This window comes from Melanotaenia boesemani, chromosome 7 (assembly GCF_017639745.1).
Source record: "Melanotaenia boesemani isolate fMelBoe1 chromosome 7, fMelBoe1.pri, whole genome shotgun sequence".
Taxonomy (NCBI): Eukaryota; Metazoa; Chordata; class Actinopteri; order Atheriniformes; family Melanotaeniidae; genus Melanotaenia; species Melanotaenia boesemani.
This window is the reverse complement of record NC_055688.1, coordinates 17,076,676-17,098,953: the sequence shown is the minus strand read 5'-3', so window position 1 is coordinate 17,098,953 and position 22,278 is coordinate 17,076,676. Positions and strand designations below refer to the sequence as shown.

At 37.9% G+C, this 22,278-nt stretch overlaps 1 protein-coding gene across 1 annotated transcript; it reads right to left on the bottom strand.

Annotated features, from left to right (window-relative positions):
• Window positions 1–1,100: 1,100 nt before the first annotated feature.
• LOC121642773 lies at window positions 1,101–15,064 on the bottom strand. Its single transcript, XM_041989722.1, has 5 exons — window positions 14,740–15,064; window positions 1,953–2,303; window positions 1,727–1,849; window positions 1,486–1,547; window positions 1,101–1,383 (listed from the first exon to the last, which is right to left on the bottom strand). The coding sequence occupies exons 1-5, from the start codon at window positions 15,062–15,064 to the stop codon at window positions 1,261–1,263; spliced, it is 984 nt and encodes a 327-aa protein (XP_041845656.1). The 3' UTR covers window positions 1,101–1,260.
• Window positions 15,065–22,278: the final 7,214 nt, after the last annotated feature.

Genomic DNA, 22,278 nt, shown 5'->3' with positions numbered 1-22,278 from the left:
TGTTTGTCTATTCTTTTTTTTAACAGCATACCTTATGGAGTAATTGGAGAGAAGAAAGATAATTTTTCTCTTTGTAGTATATATTTAAATGAAGAAAAAAAACGCATGCAACAGTACTACTTCCCTCAGGAGATACTGTTAGGAGGCATTAGCTTCCTCCTGTGCTTCACGTTACCTCTTGTGTGCAAAGGCGAATTATGTCAAAGTGTCTCTTCTAAGAAAGATTTTTGGTCATTGTTGAATGAGGAGGCCTGTCTACAATGGAGTTCTCTTGCAGAGAGTGTGCGTGGGTGTGTTCAGAGACTTGACTGAATAATTGAGTGGGTATGATTAGAGGGTGAAAGGTGAACATTGATTTTAATATATTGTTTGGTTTTCTATGATCCTGTTTGAATTGTTAATTCATGAACTGTAGATGTGAGAAGACAATGTTTCGAAATAATTAATAATAAAAATTAACTTATGTTTTTCCAGAAGTCTGCAGTGATAGGCCTATTTGAATTGAGAAGGTGGTGCCTCCGGGTATATACAGGAAGAGCTGCCCAGCAGACTGGTTGGACTGCACAGAGGGAAGTTAAAATGTTTGGTGTGCAGAATGTTACAATAAACAGTGTTTGTCTACTACCCCAAGCCTGCAAATGGACTCATTCTTCCGTTGCTCACACATTGTCTCGCCACAGATATCTGCACATAAGAGGTTCTTTTAACAGGACTTGCAGAACGTTTTGTGTCTTTTTTTCCTCTAAAATACTAAATAGATACTTTATCCATGTAAATACTTGAATTAACCTTGCTTCATCGTATCCTCTAAAATTACAAATACATATCACTTGTTCTGCTGTTTTATTGTGTATATAGGACATTTACACTCAATAAGGAACATGATAATTACTCATTTAAGCAGGAGAGTCACAGCTGTATTTCTTTTTTTATGTACAAGTGTAAACAAAGAGATGAAACAAAGCTTTGGTATCAAAATTCATACCAAAGTTAAAGTTGACAAGTAAAACAACATAAAGCATAAACAATAAAAATGCAGGCAAAAAAAATGTATGACAAGATACAAGCAAAAGCAAACACAGGTAAATATGAACAAATGTAAGATAGATATAGACAATTTAATGAGGAGAACGTATGTAATGATTTATTCTATTTTCATCCTAAAATTGATAGCTGACAATAGTATGAATAAATCTTTTGTCATTATTTATTTCCAGTGTAGAATGGCAATATCAGTATATTTTCATAAAGATTAGATTTTTAGGATTTGACCTGAGAATACAGACTTTCTTCAGTATTCAGCTTTTTCTTCCTCCTTCCTCTCTTTGGTTTTGCTTCAGAGAAATATAATGCAGCATAGTTCAGATCATTTCCACCTTCAGCCTGTGCAGAAAATAAAAAGTGAATTACAAATCACACAGTCACATCTATCTGTTTAAACAATATAAATTGATTATTAACATAAGAATTAGTGTCATTATTTACAATATCATCTCCATTCTGACTCAAGTTGTCATGTCTGCTCCGTGAAGAGGCGCTTTCTATCCCTAAAGTTAAATAAAGACAAGAATATCATGTTTCAGTACACAGCTGACAGGAAAATTATAAACTAAATATTTTAATATATGACAAAGATTAATATCAACATAAATAAACATTCTTCATTTAACAACTAGTTGTCTGTACTTTACCAAGTCAGAAATGTAATTTATTAAAACACACTGACCTTTACAATGTTTACAAGCTTCTCTTGGAAGTCGGTAACAGATTAGAAAAATGTTAACAATCCCAGATATGACCAAACAGATTATTGTTATCACCAGGATGAATTTGGAACATTCTGGATGCTCTAAAAACATTAGAAGAAAATAAAACAAAATACCAATATTTATTAAATCATGATGGAATCAACACAATGCATAAAATGTTTCCATGATTAAACACAGTCATACCAATTTCCAGTTTGGATCCATTTCCTAATAATAACTGTCCACATGTGGCCACGGCGCAGTAGTAGGTCCCATCATCAGAGGAGCTGATGTTCTTAAAGAAGCGATTCACACATCTCCTCTGAATGTCAGATTTCTTCTCACAGTCATCATATCTGTTTCCATCAGCATAGATGACGTCTGGATGAGATTTTTCTGATGCAGTTTTGAACCAGAACACACTGAGATCTCTTGAAAATGTCTTATTTCTAGAGTCAGAGAAGACCGAACACTGCAGAGTCACTGAGTCTCCTGGACGGACTGGATCTGATGCTGTCTGAACAACAGTATAGTTTGATGTCCTCTCAGTGTTTCCTGCATAAGACAAGCATATTTGTACATTTAAAAATTTCCTTACATATTTAGATACACTTAAAATACTTTACATTATAGAGCACCTACACTAATAATCTGCTAAATTACTAAATATTAACTTGTATAAATATAAACATGTCATTTAAAATCTTAAAACAAATCAAATCGTTTACCTTTTACCATCAAATACGTCCCACTCCATTTAATATTTAAAGCCCAGTTCATTATGGCACAGTGATAGATTCCTTCATCTTCTTGGGTTGTCCTCGGGATGGTCAGGCTGATAAAAGTTGTTTCATCTTGAACTTTAATTCCTGAGTCAGAAAACTCTGGTGCAAACTTAAAAATGGATGGATTATGCTGTGATAGAGTCACTTTCACAATCAGCTTTAGAGTATCTCCTTGACTCTCCTTGTACCAGTAAACTTCTCTACGGCTGATTTCAGTGCCCGGCAGATCGCATGTGAAACTTGCAGGTTCACCAAGTTGAACTGACATCACTGGAATTACAGCATCTGAATTGAAAGAAACATAATATGCAAGACAGAATCTGTATAAATCTACCAAGAATACCCTCATGTAGAAAAAGAAAACACTCACATCCTTGATGAAGAACGAGCAGTGTAACCCACAACACCATCATCTTGACACTGTCACTTGTTACGGAACTTACTGGTATTTCAATGACTGTAGGAGGAGATTTAATGTGGCCACGGTACCATATGTCACACTGGTAGGTGTGTCTGATTGGTTATCAGAGAAAATAGAATCTGCATCTTGAAGGCGTTGCACTTCCTGCTACATTAGCCTTGTCCATGTCATTGAGCAAAATATAATGTCATTCTCATGCATCCATACTAAGAAAAAAACATTGATTTTTTTTTCTTGTTTGGGAAAAACCTTATTAACCACAAAGCCAGTACAAGTGAAACAATCACGAATTAGATATAATTAGCTTGCTAGATCAAAAGAAAATGAGTGGCATTCCCTGTCCTGAGGTGAGAACAGTTCAGAGGTGATTTGGGTTTTACATTAGCCCAAATAAACCACACTGACAGAGGCAGACTAAGCTGGGTTACTTAACCAAAGCAGACGGCTTAGATGTGAAATCAGAAATCCACACAGTGCCGGTCAAAGGTAATGTGGAACCCTAGATGACCCTCAACTGTGGCAACAACTGAGGAGTCAGTGTTTGACCCTTCATCTGGTTTTTCCATTAAACTTATGTACTTTAAAAGGGCATTTAAAATATGAAACACAATATCTCTTAATGGTGTCACAGTTCAGTTTTATCATATGAACCACAAAATTATTTAAAGTAAAGCACAATGATGATATTTCACTGGATTATAAACTTTTATCAGAATTCTTTTTAAAAAATCAAACATAAAGCTTGTTCTGACCCTTTGCTCATACCACAACTTTGTCTCGTGAGTGTTCATGCAAGCTTTATGTCCCAATTGTTCCAAATGACTGAAACATTCGGGTGCAAAATGTTTGGCACAAACAATGAGCTCTGCAGGCAGAGATGCAGGAAAATTATGATCAAAAATTAATTTAATCCATTTGTCCCTGGTAATTTGGTCCGCTGCTACATGGAGACTAAAAACATTTTGATATTTGTTTTGGCAAATGACAACCGGGCAGTTGACATGAGGGCGCCGTTTCGACATCTTCACACAACTTGTTGATAATTCCGACTGCGCAGACTGAGCAGGTGATTTTAGGCCTTAAAAAAATAAAAATCGCACTTGCTGGATACAAATCCTATGAGGCCGGCACCCCACAGGTTCAAAGCCATCGTCCGGTGATGGTGCGGCCAACACGAGGTGCTAACGGTGTGCAAGGGACCACAACACCAAAACGATCCCCTTAGGATCAGCCACGAAGGCCAAAGCAACCACAAGCTTAATAACACCATTAAGGAACCGAAGTCTTATGGGAGGACTTTATTTCAAATAAATAAAATAAAAAGAAATGGGGAGAACAAAATCAGTTCCCCAAGCTCTACTCCCTATGAGGGGAGAAAAGGGGTGGGGCAGAAACCACCACACACCCAAAACTATCGACCCGACCTACAACATGGGACACTTACGGCTTCTAGGAATAACAACCAACTGCTCAGTGACAGCGGCAGCACCCGTAAGCTGGGTTTCGCTGCCCAGTGCAGAGGAAGACGATGCGTCGTCAGAGCCCGCCAGGAAAGCAGCCTTCTCCTGCTTCAACTGCTCATTGTCTGCCTTAAGCTGCAACATGATCTCCCTGAGCTGCTGCACTTCCTCCTCCATGACACCTGCCGACCTGCTACACCAAACAAAATTAGTTAACAACCAGGTCCCTGGTCCCAACACTGCTGTTTTGGCTTTAAAAATACAAAAGAAAAAAAGAAAAAAGAAAAAAATAGCCCAACCAGTTGGCACAAAGAAAATCAATTGTCACAAACAACAAAGATAAGTCACCACCAGGATAGAGTTGCCTGGGGTCCCAGCCCCTGCATACAAAATAAATGTTTAAAACCCAAAATAAAACAATATCAAACTTTATAAAACACCGTCAGTTAAAAGTGCCCACAAAGGAATTTAAATAAATAAAAAGACTGTGCTGTGCACACACACACAAAAAAAAGAGGAATCCGGGAAGGTCCAGACGGTCAAATATGCTGGACCTATGCAGTGAATGAACTGGAAACCCAACGGATGCACAAGCACTTGAATGCTTGTGGAAAGTCTCTTAGAGCCAAAACATAATGTTCATAGAGCCAAAACAGCAGGCTGCCAGGGGTTACTGAGTCCACCAGAGGATATGTAAATATCCAGCACCCACCCAAAACTGCCACTACCATATGTCACACTGGTAGGTGTGTCTGATTGGTTATCCGAGAAAATAGAATCTGCATCTTGAAGGTGTTGCACTTTCTGCCACATTAACCTTGTTCATGTCATTGATCAAAATATCTAATTCTCATGCATCCACTCTAAGAATAAACATAGATTGTTTTTCTTTTTGGGAAAAATGTTATTAACCACAAAGCCAGTACAACTGAAACAATCACGAGTTAGATATAATTAGCTTGCAAATATCAAAAGAAAATGAGCGGTGGTCCCTGCCCTGAGGTGAGAACAGTTCAGAGGTGATTTGGGTTTTACATTAGCTCAAATAAACCACGCTGACAGAGGCAGACTAAGCTGGGCTTCTTAACCACAGCATACAGCTAAGCGGTGCAATCAGAAATCCACACAGTGCCGGTCAAAGGTAATGTGGAACCCTAGACGAACCTCCACCGTGGCAACAACTGAGGAGTCAGTGTTTGACCCTTGATCTGGTTTTTACATTAAACTGATGTACTTTAAATGGTCATTTAAAATATGAAAGACAATATCTCTAAATGGTGTCACAGTTCAAGTTCATCCTCTGAACTACTAATTATTTAAAGTAAAGCACAATGATGAAGATAGCATCATTGACTTTGACCAATGAAGTCTGATGATTGTTGATATTTTACTGGATTATAATGCAACTGACATCAACACAACAAAATAATTAAATATTGTATGTTCATAATTACTTAAAATTTTCATGATGCTAATTATTGCATTGTCATTTATTTATTATTGTCCACATTCAGGTCCTCTGTAAGACTAATCACCTTGTTTAGGGCAGGGATTCGTAACCTTTTTTACGCCAGAGCCCAACTTTTCCAGTACAAAATGGTCTGGGGTCCATTTACATATTAACAATGTTGTGTTTGATCTCAATATTGATTTAATTTGTATTTAATAACTAAACCAAATTCACTTGTTGTTTAACAGTTTAAACCTTGTGATGAAATAAATATGACATGATACAGTGAGATAACCACAGAGACATTTATATATCATCTGTATATGAAACTGCACATACAACACGAGGCCCAGTGGGATAAAAATTCAAATAAAAGAAAGAAAAAGAATTTGAAAAAGATGAAAATTTTATCAATAGAATGATGTTGTGAAAAACATGCATTCAAAAAGGTTCAATTGAAATAAACTGTAAATAAATTTATAGTATATAAATATTTAATTACAAAACATTTAATTACATAAATACAATTTCTTTAATAAACTTTCTTTAGAAATTTTTAAAGGTGTCATCACCTGGTCTTTTCATGTATCCACTTTCCTCTAAAAGTCTTTAAATTTTTCTTATACAAATATATATATATATATATATATATATATATATATATAATACCACAACTTTGTCTTGTGAGAGTTCATGCAAGCTTTTGACTAATGAGGTGCGCACTGATTGGCAGCAGGGAGGCCAGAGCCCAAAGAGGGGATGGTCCAGTGCAGGGGTAGCCAACGTTGGTCCTCGAGGGCACCAATCCGGCAGGTTTTCCAGATTTCCGTGACCCAACACACCTGACTAAAACTAACGAGTCATTGTGGAGATCCTTATAGGCTGTTGGATCTATTTAATTTGAGTCAGGTGTGCTGGAGCAGGGAAATCTGGAAATCCTGCCGGATTGGTGCCCTCGAGGACCAACGTTGGCTACCCCTGGTCCAGTGCATGCACAATGTGTCAGCCTCCAAAACATCAACAGCTTAGTGATGGTGAGCTAACCTGACCGAGCAGCAGCATTTATGTTTGAACCAGACTCCGAGCCTGAGAGTGAAGATACCGATATGGTGGAAGAAGCACTTTTACAACAAAATATTGATATTGAGATTTACGTGGCAGAGCACAAAAGAAAATACGGGGCCCATTTGTACATTGCAGGGAGTTAAATTTTTAGGCTTGTCCCTTAGCATTAGTGTTAGTATTAGCATTAGCTGCATCAGCAAAAAAGCATGACTTTTTTATCAGTAGTGTTACTTACTGACTGCATTGATGGTGAGCCACTCAAAGTTGGAATTGCCCCTCTTTCCAATTGCAGGATTGATGCCATCTTCGCCTGAAATTGTCCCAAATTACTGAAACATTCCGGTGCAGAATGTTTGGCACAAACATAGAGCTCTGCAGGCAGAGATACAGGTACATTATAATCAAAAATTAATTTAATCCATTTGTTCCTGGTAGTTTGGTCCGCTGCTACATGGAGACTAAAACCATTTTGATATTGGTTTTGGCAACTGACAACCGGGCAGTTGACATGAGGGCGCCGTTTCGACATCTTCACACAACTTGTTGATAAATGCGACTGCCCAGGCTGAGCAGGTGATTTTAGGCTTTGTAGAAGGGCTGGTTTATTCAAGTAGCCTCCTGTGATGACAAAATCAGGAGAAAATTAAAATCATGCGTTAGAGAGAGTTTACCCTTGTGACCGGTTGTGCTGTGAACAATGGGCCCAGATGGAAAAACTTGACTGTCTTCAAAAGAAAGGCTTTCAGGGAAATTAACACCAATACACGTTTTAACTTGTGATGACTCCTTTAAGGGCTACAGAGTCTGTAGCCCATTTTCTTTCTTTCTTTTTTTTTTAAATTTCATTAAAAATTCCACCCGCTTTCCTATGAGTGTTGATGTTTGGTTGCTAGATGCTGCTATAGTGAAATGTTGAAGGCTTCAGTACTGAATAATGTTAGTTAGCTTTAGCGAACACTCTATACTCACCTCTCGGCTCTGTTTTGTTGTCTTTGTTTAGAAAACAAAGTCTTCATGTCACGTTGTTGTTGTGTATCCATGTTCACCTTCAATTCATGTCTTACGACCCCAGGCCTGCAGCCTGTGGTCTTAGGTGTGTAAATGTTAATGCCCGGTGTCTCCACTGCGATTAGCGACAGTTCCAGGGGAGACCCCCCCCCCCCCCCCCCCCCCCCCCCCCCCCCCCTCCCCTCCCTTCTGCATTTCCCCACGGTCTGACCGCTTAGGCTCCATCTACCCTGTGTCAAGCTGTGTGACGAGGCTCTTCCCCCACTTCCTCCTCGACAACCAACGGGGATAACTTCAGGGCTTCAAAAGCGAGAAAGCGGCTGCATTCAAGGCAGCTGTGTTCCATCAGGGCCCACAGCTCGCTCGTTAGGAATAACGTTAGGAATGACTTCTTATTTTCAAATTCAGTTAACTTTAATTAGTTTTTAGAGCAAATTTCCTATTAGTTTTTGTTTTCTAAATATGGGTATTTGTCAGGTGCAAAATTCAAAATAATCAGAATAAGCACTGTATAATAAAAACTTAACAAGATACACAAACTTAACAGCCCAAAAGATAGCAGCCTTATGTAAAACAATGTGTGCTATGCTGCTTCTGAGATAGTGTGCTAGGTAAAAATCAACATAACGAACATACTAAAGATACACATCAACATAACAAGAATCCATTCAAGAGAGAGTCTAAAAACAACCTAAACAACCCAACAAACTCTAGACCAGAGGTTTAATTCATTCAGATGAAACAATTCATAATTAACTACATACAGAATTGTTTCTAGATGTGCAGCAACTTTAGTACAAATCACTGTAGCTGACTATCAGTACAGAACCTCACATGTTATACTGGACATGATAATGCAGTGAATATTTTAGACACTGAAAGTGAACGTGTCTGGTAGAACACAGAGCCAGCAGCTGGTTAAGATACTGATATGTCTTAGCTGGATGCTGATGTGCTTTTCTTTTCTTTTCAGAATTAAAAGTATAGTCTCCCAGAAAGACCAGGAGAAAATCATCCATGAATCCATCTCCAGTAGACTGGATTACCGTAATGGTCTTTTAACAGGACTTCCTTAAATGTGTATTACACGTCTGCAACTCATCCAGAACGCTGCTGCTGGAGTTTTAACCAGGACTAAGAGATCTGAACACATCACACCCGTTTTGACATCTTTACACTTTACACTGGCTTCCAGTCAGTCACAGAATAGATTTTAAAACTCTTCTGATTGTTTACAAATCCCAGAATGGTTTAGGCCCAGAATACATCTGTGATATGTTCAGAGAATATAAACCTAGCAGAGCTCTTAGATCCAAAGACTCTGGTCAACTAGTCCAGACCAGAGTCCAGACTAAACATGGAGAAGCAGCATTTAGCTGTTATGCTGCAAACAAGTGGAACAAACTGCCAGTGGAGATTAAACTTTCACCAAATGCAGACATTTTTAAATCCAGGTTAAAAACATTTATTTTCTCATGCACCTATGCATGAAATCTGCACGGTAACTTTTTAACTTATCTTGCTTTTAATCATTTTAATGTAATTTGTTATTTTATTGTGATTCTTGCTGTGTTGCTGCCTTTTACTATTTCTTAACATCTGTAATGTTTTAGTTTCATGTAAAGCACTTTGAATTGTCCTGCACATGAAATGTGCTGTAGAAATAAACTGCCTTGCCTACTATGCTAAGCGTACATAACCTACTGTCCAACATTGTAAACGAAAACAAATTTAAGCCTCCCAAATTCAGCTTTTCAAGATTTTGTGTTTGACTGTGTGTGTAGGTCTGTTTGCGTGTGTGTGTGTGTGTAACTGACATTGTGTCTCTGACTCACGTTCATGTTCTCAACCTGGCTGAAGCTTCTCGTTCTTAATGTTCACAGACTCAGGGACCTCCTGTGCTTGCTAGGAGACCTTCTTGGGAAGTCCCAGACTCCAGGTTGGGGGCTACTGATGTACACCACTAATCTTTGAGTTCCCTTAAATGTGAATATCAACCATGCAACTCCTTAAAGCCACTAAATTATGCAGTTTGGGGAAATCAGTGAAAGCTGACATGTTCCAAAAAGTGTCATTTTTTAATAAAATGACACCCATTGTCCAGCACATCAATAGATGGTAGTGCAGTATTTATCCTACTTTTGTTTTTGAAGAAGAAGAAAGAAAAAAAAAAAAAAAAAAACAGAAACAACAGGCATGTGAAATGATGGATCAGATGAAAACTTTTTCCAGTTGAAGTGCTTCTGTGTCTGCTGCTGCTCTTCTCTTCTGTGTTATCTCAACCAGGTTTAACTTAAGATTGAACAGTTTTCTGTTTCTTTTTATCATAATGATCTAGTCGATTACAGAATTATTGGATTTTCTGGTAAAAATGCAAACAGCGCTATTAATATTATGGAGTTAAGTGTGTTAATCCTTTTTAAAGACTGGTTGCTGCCTTCCTTTTTTTATATTTTTTATTACAGCTTCTCTGCGCCTCCTTTTTGTTTACCCTCTTTGGTTCTGACAGGTAACTGCATCCATTCGTACACAGACAAACAGGGTTTAAAGTATCTGATTGGTTAAGCCTTGTGTCTTTAAGAACCAAAGGGCTGCATGTTAACATGTCTAATGGGCTGGTCAGGAAAGAAAGTTCTGTGGTAAATAGATTAATTAGTTACCCATGCACAGTGATCACTGTGATCACATTTGAGTGGGCAAGGCCAATGTTAGTTAGTTAGGCCATTGATTTACCGATAAATACATTTACAAAAAACGTCTGCCCACCAGGAAGATGCCCAGTATGCCAGATGGCCAGTCCGTGCATGGTTTGGTCTGTTGAGGCAAAAAGTTACTCTGTCAAGGATGAGGAGTCTGTTCTGAAGTGAAAAATGATTACAAGTTTATTGAACACAGGATTAAAATATAAAGAATAGAATTGCAATCCGAGACACTGTTCAGAGGTCTGACAGCACAGAGATCTGAAGAGAATCTGATAAGAAACATACATGCAGCATCTTTTAAGCAGAATGATCAGTCACAACACATCATGAAATACAAACAAAGAGATTGTCTGTTCCTCACACAGGATTAGACACTCCAGCAAACCTAATGAGCTTTTTCAGTTTATTGAGCACATAAACAACTCCAGTGACATTAAGGCAGGATGCCCGGCTGGGTCATCCTGAGGCGCCTGGCTGGTATCAGATAAGTCACACAGGTCAGAACGAACTGTTCTAAAGAATGCATGATAGCAACAGGCTACTCAGTATTAAACTTAATTACCAAGAACCTAAACAACCTGTTTACCCTGAGAGTGATCAGTAGACACAATATAATAAAGGGAATAATATGAAATTTCCCCAACAGGTCACATCTGACAACTGCCAGCACTATGAGGTGAATCACTCCAATTATCTGAGGACAGGATGTGTGCACAGCTTAAGTGTCTGGAAGCGCCGTCACAATGCGGGAGAGGTTCTGAGTGGAAAATAGTAAAATAGTGGTGGCTGTGATGCAGTCTTTGGGGTGGCCAGGATTCAGTCACCCCGCCATTGGGTTTGTTTCCTCCTTCTTTGTCTGCCTTGCCAGAAAGCCATCCCAGCTCCAGTTTCTTTATTTAATTCATTCATTCTCTGTACCACTTATTTAATTACGGGTCAGGGGTAAGCTGGAGCCTATCCCAGCATTTTTAGCAGGTGAGAGGCAGGGTACACCCTGGACAGGTCATCAGTCCATCACTGGGAGAATTTTGAGTGACCAATTAACCTAACATGTGGATGGTGGGAGGAAGCTGGAGAACCCGGAGAGAACCCACACATACACGGGGAGAACATACAAACTCCACACAGAAAGGCCACCGTCCCCCAGGTTTGAACCTACCCCCCATTGTGCTATAAATCAAAGGCTGTATTGTGCATTGTTGCCCCTTTTTTTTATCATACAGTCATGAAGAGACATTTTGGTGGACTTGGTGAGACTGAAACCAGGCCAGCCACACATGACAGTATTTGAACAATTTTATTATTTTTTTTTTATCCGTTTTCTAATGCCCATTAACTTCAAATTACGAATAGAAACAAATGTATAAAATACAATTTTTGTGATTAAAATCATTTATAAATTGGGAGGAAGAAAATATAAAGATAGTTAAAAAAAAGAGCAGAGGAGGTTATGACGAAAATGAAGCACAGGCAAATATAGGTATATAAAAACAAATGTAAGTAAACTATAGAAAACATGATGAGGAAAACATGCAATAATTTTATTTTATCATGAAATAGCATTTTTGTAAAAGCTTAAAAAAATCAAGTAACATTTCATTTTTATGTAAAATTTCAATGCAAAAATATTTTATTTATTCATTTCACTTAATAAATAAAATAATAAATCAAATATGGCTTCATTAAAATTTAAATGAAAAAGGAGCAGCAATAGTTTTATGTTATGCGTCCCTTTTCTACTTAGCCATCAATACACAAGATTTTCAACAAAAATACTTAATCAGGACAAACAGCTACCAATCTCAAAACTTATTTTTTTTCTTTTTTTATCCTTTCCTTAGTGACATCACATAGTACAACTCAACACAAAACATACATAATATATTGTGTATTCATCCCATCATCAACTTTGTGAAGCTCTGCAATTATTTCAGATCATTTTAACTTTAGTTTATTAATATATTTCCAGTTAAAGTTTTTGTCAATCATTACACCTTTGAACTTAGTTGACTTTAATTTCAAGACCTTTTAATTGACTGACACCTTAACCATGAAGTCTGTTTTATCCAGATTCATTGATAGTTTTTATTTATAAGAATGGTTTATCAAACCATTCTTTCATTTTATTCAGTTCTTTTTGGACCACTTCCATCAGTTATAACAAATCTTTGCGAGAATAGAATAAGGTAGTATCATCTGCAAACAGATATCCAAGTTTTTATCAAGATCCTTTTTTATTCAGAATTTAACCTGAGAATACAGACTTTCTTTAGTATTCAGCTCTTTCTTCTTCCTCTCTCTGTTTGCTTTCCCCACAGAGAAATGAAGCGCAGCATAGTTTAGATCATTTCCACCTCCAGTCTGTGCAGCAAAAAACAGCAAATCATTCAGTGGTTTCCTCAGATTGAGATAAATGGAATAATGATAATGAAACAACCAATAATGTGATTTGATATGGTATCATTACTTACAGTTTCAGCTATCTGCTGGTTTAAATGTCCTCGTCGTCGAGTGGTGTGTTCCGCACCTAATGATAAATAAAAAATAGCATCATGCACTCAGTATGACATTTTAGTTATGGTACACAGCTACCTCAACAATCTAAATCAGCCAGAATTGGCAGCAACTTTGATGGAGTAATTATTTGAAACAATACCATAAAACAGTATACAAAATCCACCAGGAAAGGCTGAGACTTTCCTTTTCTTAAACCCTAGCTTTAAGGTGGATATAGGAGAAGATAAGTGAATAGTGAGGACTAGTGACCAGCACTGATTACATGGCTGATTTAGCTCTGATGGTTATGTAGTGAAAATATCGTGGGAGGCATGAACAGAAAAAGTCATATAGAGACTAAACGTTACAATAAATGCATGCCTTTTATGTTATATAACCTCTTAGCTCAACTCTTCACAATTTTACAGTTTTTATTAAAGAAAGTTTAGAGCAAAACCAAATATAACAGTTTTCACATCTAAGATAGATGAAGCAATACTTACCTTCAAACTGTTCACATGCTGGTCTTTGAGTTCGATAACAGATAAAAACAATATTTATAATAACAGAAATGACCAAACAGCTTCCTGTTATTACAAGGGCAAAATACTCAGAGCCTTTTCTTTGTTCTAGAAAAAAAAGAAAATAGAAAAACAGAATCACCTGTTATTAATTAGGTTATTGATATATTTTGTTTCTGACACCCCCCTCCCAAACAAAGAACTTTACCTTTTCCTAGTACGGTTCCATTTCCAAATACTATCTTTCCACATGTGGCAACAGCACAGTAGTACATCCCATCATCTGAGGAGGTGACTTTCCTTGAAAAATGATAATTACAGCTCCTCTGAGCATCAGATCTCTTTTCACAGTCATCAGGTCTATTTCCATCAGTGTAGATGGTCTGTGGATGAGAATTATCTGATCCAGATCTGAACCACAACACACTGAGATCTTTTGGACACGTCCAATCATCAGAATCAGAGAGAACTGAACATTGCAGAGTCTCAGGGTTCCCTGGATCTGATGCAGTCAGCTGCTGGACAACTCTGTAGTTTAATGTCTTTGCCGTGTTTCCTGTGCAATATAAACGAGTGAACAGAATAGAACTCAACACAGTTTGAGAGACACTGAAAGCATCAAATGCAACTTGAAAAGTTATATCCAGTGCAATACTCATACCAGAAAAACGTTCTGAAAGCCATATTTGTTATGAAATAGAATGAAATGATGAATGAAATTTTAAAAAGAATAATGAAATAGCATTTTAAAAACTTAAATGTGTTTTACTCAGTGACTGAAGCAACTGCACAATATTGGAATTTGTGTGATTATCTCCAAAAAATAACAACATAATTTTATAATAACTATAATGAATCTAACCTAAATTTCACTTTGCACTTGTCTTAAATGTATTCTTTGATTTTAAAATGTTAGCAAATCTAGATTACGCTAGAGATGCCAGGATTTCTCACTGTAGAGATTATTCAATTGTTCTCCTTACTATTCTGTGAATAAACACATCTACTAAATTACTAAATATTATTGAAATGTGTAAATAAAAACATGTCATTTAAAATATTAAAGTAAATCACAGTGTTTACCTTTTACCATCAAATACGTCCCACTCCATCTAATATCTGAGGCCCAATCCATGATGGCACAGTGATAGATTCCTTCATCTTCTTCGGTTGTCCTCGGGATGATCAGCCTGATAAAAGTTGTTTCATCTTGAACTTTCATTCCTGAGTCAGAAAACTCTGGTGCAAACTTAGAAGTGGATGGTTTCTGTTGCAATCGAGTCACTTTTACAATCAGCTTTAGAGTATCCCCTTGACTCTGCTTGCACCAGTAGACTTCTCTACGGCTGATATTTGTGCCCGGCAGATTGCACGTGAAACTTGCAGGTTCACCAAGTTGAACTGGCATCACTGGAATTACAGCATCTGAATGGAAAGAAAACAGAGTATGCAAGACAGAATCTGAACAAATCTACCGAGAATATCCTCATGTAGAATAAGAAAACACTCACATCCTTGGTGAAGAACGAGCAGTGTAACCCAAAACACCATCATCTTGACACTGTCACTTGTTACAGAACTTATTGCTATTTCAATGACTGTAGGAGGAGATTTAATGTGGCCACGGTAGTATATGTCACACTGGTAGGTATGTCTGATTGGTTATCAGAGAAAATAGACTCTGCATCTTGAAGGTGTTGCACTTCCTGCCACATTAGCCTTGTCCATGTCTTTGAGCAGAATATCATCTCATTCTCATGTATCCACTCTCTAAGAAAAATACATTCTGATTCTTTTCTCATCTCTGAAAAATGTTATTAACTATAAAGCCAGTACGACTGAAACAGTCACAAAATGAACTTGCAAAATCACAAGAATATGAGTGTCGGTCCCTGCCATGAGGTGAGGACAGTTCAGAAGTGATTTAGATCTTACACCGACTCAAATAAACCACACTGACAGAGGCAGATTAAGCTGGGCTAGGCAAGGCAGTTTATTTGTAAAGCACATTTCATATACAGGACAATTCAAAGTGCTTTACATAAAACAAAGGCATTACAGATATTTAAAAATAGTAAAAGGCATCAACACATAATCACAATAAAATAATAAATTACATTAAAATGATTAAAAGAAAGATAAATTAAAAAGTTAACATGCAGATTTCATGCATAGGCACATGAGAAAATAAATGTTTTTAACCTGGATTTAAAAATGTCTACATTTGGTGAAAGTTTAATCTCCACTGGCAGTTTGTTCTACTTGTTTGTAGCATAACAGCTAAATGCTGCTTCTCCGTGTTTAGTCTGGACTCTGGTCTGGACTAGTTGACCAGAGTCTTTGGATCTAAGAGCTCTGCTAGGTTTATATTCTCTGAACATATCACAGATGTATTCTGGGCCTAAACCATTCTGGCATTTGTGAATGATCAGAAGGGTTTTAAAATCTATTCTGTGACTCACTGGAAGCCGGTGTAAAGATTTCAAAACTGGTGTGATGTGTTCAGATCTCTTAGTTCTGGTTAAAACTCTAGCAGCAGCGTTTTGGATGAGCTGCAGATGTTTAATGCTCTTTTTAGGAAGTCCTGTTAAAAGACTATTACAGTAATCCAGCCCACTGGAGATGAATGCATGGATGAGTTTCTCTTGGTCTTTCTGGGAGACTAAACTTTTAATTCTGTTGATGTTTCTGAGCTGATAAAAAAGCTGTCTTAGTGACAGCTTTGATGTGGCTGCTGAAAGTCAGGTCTGAGTCTATCAACACTTGATTGGTGATTTTAAGAGCCCGAGTCTCCAGGTGTTTACAAATGTTGACCCTCTTCTCTTTACTACCAAACAGAATAATCTCAGTTTTGTCTTCATTTAATTTTAGAAAAGTCTCCTTCATCCAGGTGTTTATTTGCTCCAGACACTGACATAATAAGTCTATTGGATGGCAGTCATCTGGTGACAGAGACACATAAAGTTGGGTATCATCTGCATAACTTTGATAATTAATGCTATAGTTCTGTAATATTTGACCCAAAGGGAGCTGAACAGAAGAGGTCCAAGGACTGACCCCTGGGGGACTCCACAAGTCATGGCCCCTTGCTCGGATTCATAGCTGCCAATCGTAACAAAATAACGCCGGCCTTCTAAATAGGACCTGAACCAGTTAAGGACCGGTCCAGAAAGTCCAACCCAGTTTTCCAGCCTGTGCAACAGGATTCTGTGATCTACAGTGTCAAACGCAGCAGTGAGATCCAACAGAACTAGGACTAATACTTGACCAGAATCAGTATTCAACCTAATGTCATTTAACACTTTGACCAGAGCTGTTTCAGTGCTGTGATGAGGTCAGAAGCCAGACTGAAATTTATCAAGATTTCCACTTTCATTTACAAAGTCATAAAGCTGGTGAAATACAACTTTCTCAATAATCTTGGAAATAACGAGAGGTTAGAGACAGGTCTATAGTTGTTCATTATAGAGGCGTCAAGAGTCCTTTTCTTTAGGAGTGGCTTAATAGCAGCTATCTTTAGTGACTTGGGAAAAATGCCTGATGCCAGTATGCTGTTACCTATCAGTAGGAGATCACTTTCTACTGAGGTAAAAACTGTTTTTAAAAAGTCGGATGGTATCATGTCCAGAGGGCATGTTGTTGATTTCAATTGCCAAACTGTTTCTTGTAGGATTTTTAAATCAACCGTTTTAAATTGCGACATACCATCACAATTATTTCCAGGTTTTAGACACAGACTACTTTTCTTGTGTGACTGTGTGGAATGAATATTTTGCCTAATTGTTTTAATTTTATTTATTTTTTTTTTTTTGGCTAAAAAAGTTGGCAAATTGGTTGCATTTCTCAGTGGAAAGGAGCTCTGGGCTTACTTGTATAGGAGGATTTGTAAGTTTTTCAATCATAGTAAACAGAGTGTGAGAATTGTTGACATTCCTGTTAATCATTTCAGATAAATGCAGCTCTCTGGCCTTGCACAGGTCATTGTTATAGTTACGCAGGCTTTGTTTGTACAGCTCATAGTAAATTTGAAGTTTATTTTTCCGCCATTTCCGCTCAGTTTTTCTGCAATCTCTTTTTAGGCTGGTAACTACAGTAGTGTTTCTCCATGGTGTTTTCTGTTTGTGCTCTTGATTCTTGCAACAGCATCCATTATATTCAAGACTTTCAGATTGAAATGATCCAGGAGTTCATCAACTGACTTTGCACTGGTTGTTGGTAACATAGCTATGGCCTCCACAAACTTAGCACTTGTTCTTTCATTAATGTACCTCTTCCTAACCAAGAAGCAGGTTGGTTGGACATTCTGAGTAATCAGTAAATCAAACAAAATACAAAAATGGTCAGACAAGGCCAAGTCAGTGACCGCAACAGAAGAAATATCCACACCCTTTGAAATAACCAGGTCCAGAATGTGACCTTGAATGTGAGTCGGTTCTTTTACATGTTGACACAAACCAAACATGTTCAATATGGAAGAAAATTCCTTGACATTACCATACGTCATGTTATCTGTGTGAATGTTAAAATCCCCAGTTAAGATGAAATGGTTAAAATCAGAGATAACCGACAGTAATTCAAAAAATTCATTAATAAAATTTACACAGTGTCCTGGACGCCTGTAGATAATTAGAAACAGGATTTTAGGAATGCCCTCTTAAAATAAAACTAAGATATTCAAAAGAAGTAAAATCAGCAAATGAAATTTCTTTACACTGGAATGAATCTTTAAATAAGGCAACTTCTCCTCACCCTTTCCTCCTGTTTTCACATTTATTAATAAAACTAAAATGAGGGGGTGCTGTTTCATTAAGAACTGTAGCACTTGTGTCTTCTGTTAACCATGTTTCTGTCAGAAGAAAGAAAATCTAAACTGTGAGAAATGATGAAGTCATTAACTAACAGTGACATGTTGGACAGAGATCTAACATTAAGTAAAGCTAGCTTTATGAAGTTTACACTGGTCTCTGTTGTATTCTGAGTTATACAAGGTACAGTTCACAGATTAGATCGATTCAGTCACAAACTGACTGTGTTCGATTCCTTTTCTTACTAACTAACACAGGAATCCTACTGGGTCCAGGCTTGATCTCAGAACAGCTGTCAGTAGTAGCAAAACTACAGCAAGGACCCTGAATGCATCATGGCATGTTATCTTTGTTGTGAATTCTGCTGCTGCTCTGTGAACCACCTGCACATCCTCCCGTGCCCTGCTCTGCCAGGACAGATGATCTAAGAGGAGGATGAGGAGGGGGAGGAGGGGGAGCCCTGTATTTCTTGGTAGATGGTGGTCGCTGGGGTTCAAACCGGGATAGAGACATCCTTTGAAGACCTCGGGTGATGTGAAGAAGTGGGTCTGGTGAGGGGGAAGAGCTGGGAGTTGATCGCCTCTCTGCTGTGTCCTTCGCTGTTATCTGTACACTCATGTTTGGGTTTGCCATCCCAACAGCATGAAGCAAGTGTGCACCAAGTAATCTGCATCCAGTTAGATTTGGATGCACACCATCAGGTCCGAATTGCTCCTTACAGTTCCAAAAGATATTGAAGTTATCAATGAACTTTATCCCATGGGTGATACATGCGTTTGATAACCATGTGTTCAGGCCAAGAAGCCTACTGAAAAGTTCAATTCCTTTACCCGCTGTAGGAATGGGTCCTGAAATGTAAACATGGTGTGCTCCAAACTGACACAGTCTTTCCAACAGCAGAGAAAAGTCTTTCTTCAGGATCTCGGAGCCAGTTTTGCTCCTCAGAATATCAAAAGACCCTGTGTGGACAATAATCTTCATACCATCTGGATGTGAAGGCAGAATGGTCGGCAAGATCTCTGTCAGTTCCCTGACTGATGTATCAAAAAGTGTTAGATTTTCCGTCTTTGCCATCCTCATATTGCTGTGTTATAGAGTCCCCAATCAGAATTGTGTCTAATTGTTTTTGTGTGGAGGCCTTTCCTCCTGCTCTGGTTAGCCCTGGGCTGAGTTTTAGGGCTATTTCTTGAGTTTTTATATATCCTTGCATTACATTCATCATCATTTATTTTAATATGAGTCAACACATCACATTTATTATGCAGTGAGACTTCAGGTGGTGGAGTGAGTGCTGGAGCATTAAATTTCCTGCTGGATTGACCTCTGCGACGAACAACATCAGACCAGGTTCTGGCCGGGGTTGATGACTTTGGTCTGGCACCAACACTGTTCCAGTAGGAGAGATCAGTCTGATGGTCCGGTTTGGGATTTTCTCTAGCTATTCCAGTGTCATTTGAACACATCCAAGGAACTGTATCAGCCAGGTCTGTAGCGGCAGGCTCCACATTCGACGTGCCTTTGTGTATGAAGATTTGACTCAATCCATTTGACAACTCAGTAGCTTGTACAGAAGCTACAACAGAGTCAATAAATTCTTCATTCACATGAATTTCTTGCAGTGTTTCAATCCTCATCTCCAGCTGTGTTATCCTCAAAGGAAGTTGCTCACACTCAGTGCAGCTCACTGATACTGCAGGGTTAGGAGACATCATTCCACTAGTTCTCCGATGGCAATAAACTAAATTTATCAAAAAATATATTCGTTCCAGTGATTTATAAGTGACCAGGAGTCCTTGTTCCTAAATTTCTTGCCGGTAAAGATAAAAAAAAGAAGAAAAGAAAGAAGAAAATGCAAGCAGAAAGGAGAGCAAAGCAGGAAGAGTCTGCACGGCAGCAAAGCAGGAAGCAAAGCAGGAAGTACCCCAGTGGATGGACCTAATGGAAACAGACACGGGCAGTGGACAAATGGCTACGATCATACCGTGAACATGTTGTAAAGTCTGCAAGAACATCCATGGCTTGAAGATCCACAGTGCAAAAATGAAGTTCTACAATTTTTTGTTGATTTTTAGTTGATTCTTTAGTTTGCTTAAATGCAAGAGATTTAAAATCAGATGGATGTCATCAGATTCTTAAAATGTTTTGAGTGATTTTGTTTTGGCAAGATACTGTCTGGTGTTGTTTTCTTTTCTCAGTGAGATACTGGGAGAGAGCTGATTGTGGGAGAACACCAACGTTCTGAGTGGACTCTCAAAGCACAAATGAGACATTAAACAAGGACACTGAACGCTGAAAGCTGACACCATGATGGAGACGTCTGGACTGAAACATCAACATATCAGTCTACCAATCTGGGGGTTTCAGAGTCATATATTTTTATTTGTTTTATTTTGTTTCAATATTTAATTATATTCTGTATTAATCTGAGTCTTGTTATATTATGTGCTCTGCAATGCATTTAGCTTAACTAGCACTTGCCTGATAGATAATTTTTTGTGGCACTTATTATTTGAATACATATGGGTGACCTCGAGTGGTTATCTTTTCGTTTTGCGAGAGAATTGTTAGGCAGGATTTAGATTCACAGAGGCTGGATAGGTTACTAGCCTCCTTTAGGCATTTATGAGTTTCTTTTGGGGCTCTCATATGTGTTTATTTAATTTGAGTGTCATATAGTTTTTTTCTTATATAACGTTGTTTTTTCGAGACTATTGATTTAAGTCTCGAAATAGGGAAATGAAGTATCTTATTCTCAACATTTCATAATTAGAGTTACTTAAAATACATATATTAGAACTATACTTCATTGCAGTGTAAGCAGACTGTTCTTTGCTTTATGATCCAAGCATGGACAGGCTTATAGGCCTCTAGGAGTATCTAAACATAGCATTGTGTAAGACACACTTACAGTAGATTGTTTCCTTATAAGGGTCTGTCTTAAAGGACTGTACTCTGCAACTTAGAAATGTTCCCAGCACAGGATATAAACATGAAATTCAGAGAAGAACACACGAACATCCTATATGTAAATTTGTGTCTGATCTATGATTGGCCGATTCAGGACTGAGGAATGTTCTTTGTTTGAAAACTATAAAAGAGAGACTTACAAATCTAGTCGGGGGGTTTTTCTACAATTGGCTTCAGAAACCTCACAGAGATGCATATCTGTTTACGATGTCACTTTTTGTAATAAACCATCATTTTTACATAAAACTGATGTCCGGAGCTCTTCTTTTACCTGAAAGTATTTTTGTCACATCATAAGCCTAAAGTAATTTACTACAAAATAGTATGATCCAGAGAAGAAGATCCTCATATGATGACGTCATCATATCACAGAAACGGCTATGAAGACACCGAGGACACTAAAGGGGAAACCACCGTACAGCACCGAGAGAGGTGAAGTTGTCAACCAGATGTCACAAAACTATAGAATGTTATTAAGGACAGTAAACTACAAAATGCCACAACAGACTATTTCTCCACAACACCTGCTTCCACAAAATAAACCAATAAACCCCACCATGGCATCAAGAAATTTGACGTGCTGTTAAAGCTGATGAATGATGGTGAGAAAATGTTTCCACTTTCAATAAGAGGATTTAGTTTAGAAAGACATTAAAGAGCTAAATCTAAGATCTGATGTATCAACCTGTGAAAACAACCAGTTAACTAGGTAATACAACAGCTGTTTTAATGGTGTGTTTCCATCATTTAATTATGAACACTTAGGGTGTTTACTGCTAAATGGCTTGTATGGATCAGAATTATTGATTTTAATGGGGCTCTTTACTCAGAAAAGAACCTCAGTGATGTG